At 40.2% G+C, this 13,086-nt stretch overlaps 1 protein-coding gene across 1 annotated transcript in view; it reads right to left on the reverse strand.

Annotated features, from left to right (window-relative positions):
* Nucleotides 1-4,409: 4,409 nt before the first annotated feature.
* The window catches only part of LOC136874577 (uncharacterized), a 36,305-nt gene continuing 27,628 nt past the window's right edge, over nucleotides 4,410-13,086 (reverse strand). The window contains exon 5 of the mRNA XM_067148213.2: nucleotides 4,410-4,526. Coding sequence (XP_067004314.2) covers nucleotides 4,410-4,526 — 117 coding nt within the window. The remainder of the gene's footprint in view (nucleotides 4,527-13,086) is intronic.

A 13,086-nucleotide genomic window follows, 5' to 3' on the forward strand; every position in this document is an offset into this window, starting at 1 on the left:
GATAGGAAGACCATTGTAGAATAAGAGATTTTGCCGGTGCAGCGACGATAAAATATTTGGCACTATGTACAACTTATATAGGAAGACAATAATTTCCAAAACAGAAAATTGATGACATTAACATATGATAGACCTATATAATAATAATATACTATGTAGGTTTAATAAATGCAAAATATTTCAGTTCAGCATTTGTCTTGGACATGACTATGAATGCCATGAATAAGTGTAAGATTTTACTGATGTTTGACTGTGACACATTACATAAAGAAAGTTTGTTAAATCAAATACAAAATGTATAGGAATTTTACTATTACTTAAGTTTTATTTTCATTCTCTTCATTACAATTTTAGTCTCCTTGGAGGTAACAGCTCAATTTGGATTTAGTTTTATGAGTTACAAAATACTAAGGAAGAAGTTTCTGGTAATTATTTCAGGATGCAAAGGCCTGATTTACAGTATTTATCTAAAAGTGGCACCTCTGGAGCGGCTGAAATTGGTGTGCAAGAACATAGCTTATACAGGCAAACGTTTTACAACCAGACAATGAAGTATGCTAGAATGATTTCTGCAGAACACCAACTTCTGCACAATGAGATTACCACTGGACTGTTACAAAGATTAATTTTAGAATAAAATCACAATACAAAGTTTGAATTAACTCTTCGGTATTCTGAAGTAAATAAATACATATGAAATAGCTCAATTATATATAAACTATGTCCATAAAAGTCATCACTTTTCTATAATTTTATCGGAAAAATTATGGATATTTACATCCTGAACCATAACATAAAAATAGGAGTTGCCTACAAATTGCTTGGGACCCCCGGTTTATTCAGCAAGAGAATCTGTTATACCAAAATATAGCCTATGTGAAAGAAAAGGAGATGCACCTGAAACATTCAGAATTTTATTGAATAGCCATTGGTAGACAGTGGGTGGGGGACAGTAGAACAGTATCCGCGGTATTCACTGCCTGTCGTAAGAGGCGGCTAAAAGGGAGACCAAGGGTTTTCAACTGGGAGCGTGGTTTGGCGACCATGGGGCCCCTATCTGAGTCCCAGCATTGCTTCCACTTACTTGTGCCAGGCTCCTCACCTTCATCTATCCTATCCGACCTCCCTTGTTCAACTCTTGTTTTATTTTCCGAACCCGACCGTATTACGTAAGGAGGCGTAGGGATTATTTCATTTTGGTGGCCTTCGTGACCCTTGTCTTTCTATGGCCAAAACCTTCACTTTCCGAAATGTTGGGTCCCATCCAGGTTTTCCCTCTAGTTAAAGTTAATAGAGGATGGTTACCCAGTTGTACTTCCTCTTAAAACAATCACACCACCACTTGTATCAGGCTCCTGACTTTGAAATGTCCTGTTCAACCTCACCTGGTCAACTATTGTTCTCTTCCGACCCCGGCGATATTAGGTTTGCGAGGCCTAGGGAGTATTTCGTTTTCAATCCTTCGTGACCTTCTTCCTCCCGTTGGGCGATACCTTCATTCTTCGATTAACGGAGATTTTCTATGCAATTAGATGACTGGGACAAAGGATTTTCCATTGGGAATGCAACAACTTGAGATTTGCTGATGACACCCCTTGATATCATCATCTGAAGAGAAGTTGTCAGAGCTGATCAAGAGAGTGGAGGAAGCAAGCCTTGAAATTGGATTACGCCTATATCGACAGAAAACCAAAGTCATGATTGTTGATCGTAAGAACAAGAAAAGTCCACATATCCAACAGATTGGAGGTTGTGAAGTTGTACATCAGTATGTATACCTAGGCTCCTTATTATCCAATTCTGGTGGTTCCAAAGCTGATATAAAGAGAAGAATTGAAATAGCAAAGGTAGCTATGATCCGTCTGCGGAAGACCTGGAAAGATAACAACAGCTCGTTGAATCTCTAGTCTTCTCAGTCTTCTTGTATGGCGCAGATTCGTGGACCATCCTCAAACGTGATCGTGAACGGATAGAAAGCTTTGAAATGTGGTGCTGGACAAAAATATTGAGGATTCCTTGGACAGCTCATCGCACGAACACATCAATCCTGAACCAACTTCAAATGAATGTTCGTCCATCGTGTACGGTCTCCCAGCGGATCGTACGCTACTTTGGACATATAATGCGTCGAGATGGTAGTCTTCAAAAGTTGATTGTTGAGGGCAAAGTCCAGGGAACCAGACAACGAGGACGAGTACCAACGCGATGGACTGACATGGTGAATGGCCCCCTGCAGAGTTCCCTCGGAGCAACCACATTGAAAGCTTTAGACAGGGAAGAATGGCGGAGTATGGTTCATCGGCTAGATGGCTGAATATTATGATAGTCACGACGCCTCAGTCACGAGGCAAAACAAAGAAGAAGAAGAAGAACAGTACTTGAACCGTGTAATATGTGAGGAGGGCGCTAACGTTTTTTGCAAGTAAGCATTCAAGTGAAGATTAATGGAAAATGGAGCCGCAGTAGAAGACGAAATTATTGGTTGAAAAAAAAAATGAAATTCATCTCCGTACAGGACATGAAGGTCATTCGAGGGGTAAAAGTTAAAGGCTTCTTAATCCGTAACCTCGGCACTTGATACGGTACAGTGATTAGCTCTACGACCGTCCGCTTTTGTGCCAGGAATTAACCTGGTACTTATTTTTGGTGTAGGCTGAATGAACCTCAGAACCATGTGCATTCGAAAAGTGGAAATCTCATTTCACTGTTTGACTTGCAGACGGGGAATTGAACCCATGTCCTTCCGAGTGAATCGAGCTCGCCTTTTCCGCCTTCACAACTTTTAAAATTGGTTCTATTTAGTTGCAATGAACTGCTAGATCTAAGGATCAGATTATTTTGATGATTGCCAACTTTCTCAGAGCAGACAACAGAAGAAGGAGAAGAAGAAGAAGAAGAAGAAGGAGAAGAAGACGAAGAAGAAGAAGACGAAGAAGAATCAGAAGGAGGAGGAGAAGAAGAAGAAGGCATTTCTAGTAACTGGAAATACTTATCCTACTTAGTGTACTGACATGTATTGTCTTGCAAAGGAGTTTTACTGTGCTGTTTCAATAGTGTGTAATCAACGTCACTTGCAAAATGTGACAATCCAGCTGACGAGCCCACTATCACACTGGGACAAAGAAACGATTTTTTTAAGTCTTAACTTATCAATTTTGATTACAGTAGTTTGTGAAATAATTGTGGTTCCCATCCACAAACCTAATTTTTTAAATAAAATAAATCATGATAATGTCACAGTTCACCAGTCGCTCCAAAACACACGACCGTGTCCTTCTTTATCCTCGATATTCTCCAGCAGATTACCACCTGTTGCCCATATTCAGAATCCTGCTCAAGGTGAAGGTAAATGGCGCACTCACCCTACAGAACTAACAACCAAGGATGGACACTATGACTGCTTCGAAAAGTGGTAGGTGGCCGACAAAGCGCGTCACTGACCAAGAGGATTATTTTGAAGGTAGTTTTGTGTAAAGAATTCCACTTCTCTAATAGAAGCGGGTAAATGTATTCGGTTACTTTTTGGCTCTTTTGGTACCGTTATGTTCTCTCCCTGTGGAACGGGATAGTAGTATACATCCGCGGTATTCCTTGCCTGTTGTAAGAGACTAGTAACAGGGAGAATAGAGGCTCTGAACTTGGGAGCGTGGGTTGGCAGTCACAGTTCTCTAGCTGTGTCCGGGAATTTTTCATTTACTTGTATCAGACTCATAACTTTCAAATGTCCTATTCGACCTCCCTTGGTCAACTCTTGTTCTTTTTAGACCCCGATGGTTTAGGAGGCTTAGGGAGTCTTTCATTTTCACGACTTACATGGCTCTTCCCGCTCTTCTCCCGATACCTTCATTATTCGAGGCATCTTCCTTTTTCCTCCTGATTAGTGTTAATAAAGAATGGTTACCCAGTTGTACTTTCTCTTAAAACAGTAATCGCCACCACCTGTCCGAAACAGGAAGTGTAAATGGGTACTTGGTTATACGAAGAACAAATGCTACATTTTTCACATTGAGAAATAATCTTTGACGTGTATATTGAAAAAAAATTATAACCACACGTAGCTTTAATATTCCAATGTAAAGTTCTTTAAATGCCTTTGTTAAGAATAATAAATAATGAGTAAGGCAGTATTAAATCTATGTCTTCCTCAATAATTTGAAACCAAAGTGGCTACACCTGACCAGCTACTGATCGCAATGGAAGTTTTAGGCTCTTCAATATAGGACATTTCATAACCATAAAATATGTATTATGAGGGCAACTTTTTGGGCGCCATCTGATTCGGTGTAGCAAAGCATAGAATAAACTAAGAATTATCCCACAAAGGATTTGAGTCATGAACCATACACTTGCATTCTGGGGGTCCCATTCCTTAAAACTAGCATAATTAGGCATTCTTGACCTGAGTAGTCTCACTGCAGAGTGCAAGTGAGTGGGTGTGTGAGCACGTGATCTAGTAGGGCTGGTGTTCCGGCGGCGAGACTCGTGTCCGTCCTAGAATCGTCGTCATCACAGTCAAAATAATGACTCTGTAACAAGACACAACAAAATAAATTGTAAGTATTCAAATAATATAATTCACACATGAACACATGACATTTCCATGGAGTTGCTGACAAGGCAGGTTTCATTTTTGAGACATAGTATTCCTATACTTGACACAAAAAGCCATAGGAGTACAAGCTGGTGTAATAAAGACTCGTTTTACATCTTCCAATACATTCATTTTACAATTGGATTACACAAGAACCTCGTTTATCCGGATCTCCGGTTCATCCGGATCGAAAATAATAAAAAAGTATTTTTACTTGTATAGTATTTCTTTTACGGGGGCCGGGCTGAGTTGCTCAGACGGTTAAGGCGCTGGCCTTCTAACCCCAACTTGGCAGGTTCGATCCTGGCTCAGTCCGGTGGTATTTGAAGGTGCTCAAATACGACAGCCCCGTGTCGGTAGCTTCACTGGCACGTTAAAGAACTCCTGCGGGACTAAATCCCGGCAGCTCGGCGTCTCCGAAGACCTTAAAAGTAGTTAGTGGGACGTAAAACAAATAACATCATTTATATTATTATTATATTTGACGGGGTCGATTCTACTTGAATGTCTTTTCCGCCAAGGATATTTAAGGACAGGAATTGGAAGTAAGTCGGCCGCGGTCTATGAAAGGTATCATCCCGGCATTCGCCTGGAATTGAGAATGGGAAACCGTGGACTTTTCTGAGTTCCTTGACACATTTGCATGCATTCCCGGATGCTCGAACGTTGAAGTGAACGACGTAAATGTGTGGTTGAAATATGACTGTAATTCAGGCTACGGCACAATGATAGATGAATAAATTATCGCCTCTTGTTCCTCGGCAGTAATCACGAGAGTGATGGTGAATTCGAAAATGAACCTGGCGCTCCATCAGAAGAAACAATGACTCATGGAGACGCTACAATGCAGCTGGACAAACTAATATCTCATGAGAGACTACTGGCAAAAGTGAGTGCAATTGGACTAGACAAAAGAGTGATTCAGAGGGTTGCTATATTTCTAGAAAATAGACCTCAGAGAATTAGAGTACGCGAAGCTTTATCTGACCCTGTAATAATTAAAAGGGGAATTCCACAGGGGAGTATTATTGGACCTTTATGTTTTCATATATATATAAATGATATGGGTAAAGGAGTGGAATCAGAGGTAAGGCTTTTTGCAGATGATGTTATTCCATATAGAGTAATAAATAGGTTACAAGATTGTGAGCAACTGCAAAATGACCTCGATAATGTTGTGAGATGGACAGCAGACAATGGAATAATGATAAACGGGGTTAAAAGTCAGGTTGTGAGTTTCAGAAATAGGAAAAGTCCTCTCAGTTTTAATTACTGCGTTGATAGGGTGAAAGTTCCTTTTGGGGACCATTGTGAGTATATAGGTGTTAATATAAGGAAAGATCTTCATTGCGGTAATCACATAAATGGGATTGTAAATAAAGGGTACAGATCTCTGCACATGGTCATGAGGGTGTTCAGGGATTGGAGTAAGGATGTAAAGGAGAGGGTCTCTGGTAAGGCCCCAACTAGAGTATGGTTCCAATGAATGGGACCCTCACCATGATTACCTGATTCAAGAACTGGAAAAAGTCCAAAGAAAAGCAGCTCGATTTGTTCTGGGTGATTTCCGACAGAAGAGAAGCGTTACATAAGTGTTGCAAAGTTTGGGCTACGAAGAATTGGGAGAAAGAAGATGAGCTACACGACTGAGTGGTATGTTCCCAACTATCAGCGGAGAGATGGCGTGAAGTGACATTAGTAGAAGAATAAGTTTGGGTGGCGTCTTTAAAAGTAGGAAAGATCACAATATGAAGATAAAGTTGGAATTCAGGAGGACAAATTGGGGCAAATATTCATTTATAGGAAGGCGAGTTAGGGATTGGAATAACTTACCAAGGGAGATGTTCAGTAAATTTCCAATTTCGTTGAAATCATTTAAGAAAATGCTAGGAAAACAACAGATAGGGAATCTGTCACCTGGACGACTGCCCTAAATGCAGATCAGTATTGATTGATTGATTGATTGATTGATTTATTGATTGATTGATTGATTGATTGATTGATTGATTGATTGATTGATTGATTGATTGCCTATTTAGCATCCCAGACTGAAACCACACCAGCAGGACTGATGTTAGTAAAACGTCTTCGTGATCATGCTACGCGCAATCGCTACACAAATGTAAAACAGAAAAATATCACACATGTTTAGTGGATAAAACAGAGTCGTAAATGTAAGAAATGTGTTTTTATAATTTTTTTTCAATTTAAAAAATGTATTACTATAGAACTTATGTTAATATATTCTATAACAAGTATTGTATTTGTTTTTTTGTTTTCCGGATTTTCGATAATCCGGATCAGTTCCGGTCCCACTTAGTCCGGATGAACGAAGTTCTTGTATACTTACATTGCTAAAGGGTTATCAAAATAATTTGTAGTAATAGCGATAGATCTAAAGTATCACCGCCCTTAATTTTGTTGTACGAGACATTTTAAATTTGTAACTGAAATTAATTTTAAGTTCCACAGGGTGTTCGGAGGCAACGTGAACTGGGTATATAAGCATTACAGGACTGGTCATGCTGTTCATTAATTTCAAAGAAATAATTCGATATCTTGCACCATTGTTAGCCAGTCAGATCGCTTCACGGGTGAGACGGCGTTGTTCAATCTGCACATGACTTAACAACGGCCTGAGTGTCATGTCGAGAAAGAAGTATCGAATACAAGCACATCGTTGGTTTCAGCCAGTGTCACCGTAGCGTACTTGCTTTGGCGCGATCCTCTCAGCTCGGAGATGTGTACTCAAACCGCTCCCCTGGAGAAGTTTCATTCTTCGACTGGTGCTGTACGAATTTAGAAACATCCCCTCACAAAGACCATTTGAATTCACCCGCGAAGCGATGTGATTAGCCAGATTCAGCAGCTGATAAAGTGACAACGGTGCGAGCTATCGAATTATACATTTCTACGTATCTATCAGTCTGACCAACCCTCTAACGTTCATATACATGGTTCACGTTTTTCCTGACCACCCTGTATATTAGGTGCACTTGGATTATAGGCATAGAGTTCTCCATTTCATTGTAAATTGTTAAAATGAGTGCTTACTTTTCAGATCATAATGAAATCATCCATAAAATTAACAATTATGAACCACATTCTTTCTTCAAAAAAGGTTGTTGCCATTCTGATGATGTTAAAATGCATTTTGGGGCCGATGACATTCGATGTTAGGCTCCTTAAAACAACAAGTGTCATCACCATCATCAATAGGCACTTTAAATATATCTCCACTGATTCTGTAAAACAGCATGGTTTTCAACACCAAGCCAAAAATCAAACCTTTATCTTTAGTATTTTCTGAGAAAAGTGTACGCCAAGCGTACCTGTAAAATATTAGTCAATAGTCATCATGTATATAACTGCTGTAAGGTAGTGATGGGTAGGTCGTGAATGAGTAGTTCAAAATGAACGCTTCACTCCTATGAAGTGTGAACAAACCACTCAATTTCAATGAACTGGTAGTTCAAACACTCCACAGTACTCACACTTCATAACATTCACAACTCATTCGATTCGTCTGATTCGTCTGTCGCTCGCTCGCTCTCTTCCCACACCCATGATCTGCGTCGTTCATTACCCATTCGCTCCCAAGCCCATCCTACATGACAACTGTGTTCTTGCACGTATGTCTTTATGAGACATGCTTCTCTGCCCTTATCAACGAGGTAAGCCCTTACATAGCTCTGCCATCTGTTGGTAATATTCTTAACTACTATCAAGATTTCTTGAGTGACTGGAGATACTACGAACGAGGACGCTGCTAGTGAACAGTTTCATAGGCTTCTACTTCATGAACGAACTACTTCATTTGAACGATTCACAGTAAAGCATGTGCTTGAGTTAAGTCGTTCATACGAACGGACTGGTTCGACCCATCGCTACTGTACAGTAGACCACCAGTGATTTCTTCATTGAAATGTGACCTTCAGAAAGATGTTTTTCAAACCATTTACGTTAGACCTTCGGGTTTTGTGTCTTTCTAAATATCTAGGTTGTTTTTGATTGCAACACTGAAAAATAATTCGACGAATAAGGTTGAAATGAGCTGAACATCACTGATTTTATCTCAGGTGGTGGTGGTGGTGATTATTGTTTTAAGAGGAAGTACAGCTGGGCAGCCATCCTCTGTTAACATTAATCACAGAGAAGAAACTGAAGGGGTGCGACACTTCGAGAAATGAAGGTATCGAAGAAAGAAAGACAAGAGCCACGAAGGGCCTTAAAATGAAAAATTCCCTAGGCCTCGGAAACATAATACCGTCAGGTTCGCAAAAGAACAACAGTTGACCATGGGAGGTCGGATAGGATAGACGAAATTGAGGAGCCTTGCACAAGTAAGTGAAAACAATGTCAGGACTCGGCTAAGGACCCCGTGGTCTTCAATCCACGCGTCCAAGTTAAGAGCCCCTGGGGCCCATTTTAATCGCATCTTACGACAGGCAGGGGATACCGAGGGTGTTATTCTACCACCCCCACCCACAGGGAGTAGATTTTATCTCATGTTATCAGACAAACCTCGTCATTTCCTGATACAGCAGGGGGAATTATTTCCAGTTTTCGTTACACAAGTTGATTTTTATATTGTGAAGCGGTGATCAAAGGCAGCGAATAACCGTGAAATGTTTAGATAACTTTAGGACAGAGGAAATTGGTTTCGGTTGAGCAACAGTTTTAAGAAAAGTCTCTAATTACTCCCGAGGAGGACAGCTTGTCGTTTAGAATATCAGAGGCCCCCGTGAAGGTAGCGGCGAGAGAATGCATCAAAGGTATCCCTTGCCTGTCGTAAGTGGCGACCAAAAGGGACCCCACGAACTCACAACTTGGAGCGTGGATGGCAACCATGTGGCCCTAGCTGAGCCTGGATTGCCTCCACTTATGTCAGTCTCCTCACTTTAATCTTTCCTGTTCGACCTCGCTAGGTCAACTATTGTTCTCTAGGCCTAGAGAATCTTTCATTTTCACGTGCTTCGTGATCCATGTCTTGATTTTGCCGATAACATCATTCTTCGAAGTGTCGGAACCCATCAATATTTTCTCTCTGATTAGAGGATGACTGCTTAGTTACACAACCTCCAAAAACAATAATAATAATAATAATAATATTTTTCAACAAGTGAAGTAACCAGTGAAGCCTCCTTCCATTTCTTCTTTATGAAATACTATTTCTTTCACCTGGGTCCATTTCTCATCAACTTCAGCAGCTTTTTCAGATTTCTTCTCTTGTCCATGGACTTTTTTTCGATGTAATTTAACCTTTTCACCCTCTTTTCGTTCCCATGCAATTTTTCTTTCCCTTCGGATCTCCATCTTATTAGTGATATGCATTACCAGCAACCTGCGCTGTCCAACACATATGCTTCTCCTAGCATTACCGGTACCTTGCAGTCCCGTACTGTTGGTATTTCACTTTTCGATACATAGATATAATCTATGCTATCCTGGTGTCTTTCGTTGTACTTTATTGTATTTTAACAGTTTATATTTATTTCTTCCACCACATTCGCCCCTGATTCGTCTGATTTTCTTTCAGATAGGCTATTTCTCACATCTTAATTGATTGGAGCACCGCCGTCTCGATCCTCTTATACTGCCTGCTCTATGCCACTAGTTTAACACAGGAAGGCGCGAATACCAATATTTCTTCAAGTCACCGTAAGAGTGCAGTAGTAGACGCACGATCTTCGCTGTCAGTGTGGGTGTAGCACTGTGTTACTGGTGCATGAATGTATGAAAAGCTGAGTTATTTCGTGCAATGAGTAAACGTATCTGGTCACTTCCCTTCGTACAAGAGATATTTTGCATAGAACTGTGAACTTAATTAATCATGTTATGTTTATATATATTTCAAAAATGATTTTAAGGTGAACTTGTTTCTTTCCATTTGTGCAAGGTATATTTTATTGTAGAACTGAAACGTCAGATTCTTTCCCCGAAATATTCAACTGTTGTGTACCATTTTACCAATCTCGGCAAGGTGGTTCGCAGCCAGAAAAGACACGACTCCATGAAATACCGTCTAGAAGGGAATTAAGAGAAAAGCGGTTGTCGGCTTTATCTCGACAAGGACCTAATAAAGGAAGTAATTGGATATCCTCAGATTACTCTAGTATCTGTGCCTTTACACCTTATTTCAGAAGGTGATGGAGTATCCGTAGCTCAGGTGCCAGCGCGCCGGCCTCTCACCACTGGGTTTTGTGGTTGAAATCTCGGCCCCTCCATGTGAGATTTGTGCTGGACAAAGCGGAGGCGGGACAGATTTCTCTCCGAGTTCTCTGGTTTTCTCTGTCATATTTCATTCCAGAACCACTCTCGAACATAATTTCAATTCATCTGTCATTCATTAATCATTGCCCCAGAAGAGTGCGACAGGCTTCGGCAGCCGGCACAATTCCTATCCTCGCCGCTAGATGGGGGCTTCATTCATTCCATTCCTGACCCGGCCGAATAACTCGAAACTGGCTGCGGATTTTTTTTCAGAAGGTGATTTTGGACAACCTTAAATATACCAATCAAACTAGAAACAGAAAATCCAATCCTATTTTGCGGGTACTTGGTTCGTGTTGTTGAAAAGAGGATGGAGTGTGACATTTGCGTCAGCAACATCTCACTGCCTAGAGCTTCGACACCGCTAAATGGAACCAAATACAGTAGAGACAATACGCGACAGTCTGCGAAATATCGAGGGACAGCGATTAGAGCTCTGTCTAGCGGAGTGACCTGGAGTTACTGATTCTGTCATAAGAGCACGTGTATTTGTGAAGTTTTTGGCGTTATTTATGCGTTTGCAGTAAGTTGAAATAAGTAAATAGTAGCGTGTGTCATTCCTTTATATCTCCTCTAAACCTGAGTGGAAATATATGTGCTGTGTTCGGCTGCAATAACTATGAAGTGCAGAAGGATTCGCGGTCTTTCTCCTGTTTCCCTCGTGACAAGAAAAGGTAAGTAAATATTGTGTTTGCATATCTATTATTCATGTGACACGAGAATTTTATAGTACTTCCTAAACTTCTGAACTGCGCGACCCATATTTTAACCGGCTTAAAATGTAATAAGCTTATTTTATTGTATAGTGCAATAGTTAACTTTCAGTACCGATGTGTTGTTGTAGATGTGATCTGTGGATGTTGTATTAATTCAGGAAAATGCATGTGTGTGTGGCTGCTTGTGTTCCAAGTTACCCCATTTGGAACGCCGTAACGCGTTGTCAAGCACTGAAGAAAATATGGGTGACTTAAGAAATGTACATATTTTGTTGAAACGAAGTTATACTAATTTGATTTACCCTAATATAATGGCAAGTATTGCTTTTAGGGAAATTTTTAATGTTTTTCAGTCTAAATTTATAGATTTTCTTTCTGTTAGTAGGCTTCAAGTTAAGAGGAAAATTGTCCAGCTCTAAAATGTTAATCCATTGAATCATGTGTGTAAGAAATGTGCCGATAATTTTATTGACAAGTGTCTTAATGTGAATATACAATGTTTTAAATGAGAAAAAAATGACAGATCTAGCCGTAAACGTTCAGGCACGAATGCTAAAACTAAAAAACTAATGCATAAATGAAAGATCAAGCCCTTTCACAGCAGTCCATTTCACATCTTGATTATACGTCTAGTTTCAGTTTTTAAATAATAACCTGTTGAATAATTCTTCATTCATTTATCCAGAATTGTTTTACCAACTTTGAAGTTAATATCTTACTAACACTTTCTTTCTAGACGTTATTTATTTATCCATTTTCTTATGTGCATTTCCATTGATATTTGAATTTAGCGCGAATTTCCAGGTCACGCCACTACGAGCGCATATTGCGAAATATCTCCCATTTTAACAAGGCTAAATACGGAAGTGTCGCATATTGTCTCTGCTGTATTTGATGTAACTGATTATGCATCAGAACAGCGGAGCAGTTCGATACCTAAAACCTTGTTTTGTTGCTCAGGTGAAGCATCTGCAGAAGTTCTGCTGTGCTCTGCTGTCGAAGTCCTTCAAACGCACGACCGTAATACGAGGACTTGTGACGTCTTCCCTTTCAGAATGTATTTTGTTACAGTGTGAGGTCAAAGAACCAAGTTCGTAAGACCTCTGTTAACTGATATTGCGTTGGCAAGAACACAAAAAGTACGATACCACTCCAAGCCTTTGTCGAGGAAAATCTTTAAATTGTGACATGAAGAGGCCAACTGCGACTTCATACAGGTAATATTGCCGATATTTAATATTACTGATGTAATTTAAGAGCTTCAGTGAACATATGACCATACTGCATAGTATTTTGTAGGCAGTCGTCATTAGAATAAGTTTGGAAAATTGTGCATCTACGCCTGCCATCTAGCGGAGAAATTTTGTCGTACCCTATTCCACGGCCGACTTGATGCGTCGCTCTGCGTCGCTCTAGCTAGCTCCTTACCGGCCTTGACAATCGGGTCCACGTACTGTAATCGGAGTAGTTACACAACTCGACACGTGGCGCTGGCGGCCGACCTAT

The sequence above is a fragment of the Anabrus simplex genome, chromosome 5 (assembly GCF_040414725.1).
Source record: "Anabrus simplex isolate iqAnaSimp1 chromosome 5, ASM4041472v1, whole genome shotgun sequence".
Lineage (NCBI taxonomy): Eukaryota > Metazoa > Arthropoda > Insecta > Orthoptera > Tettigoniidae > Anabrus > Anabrus simplex.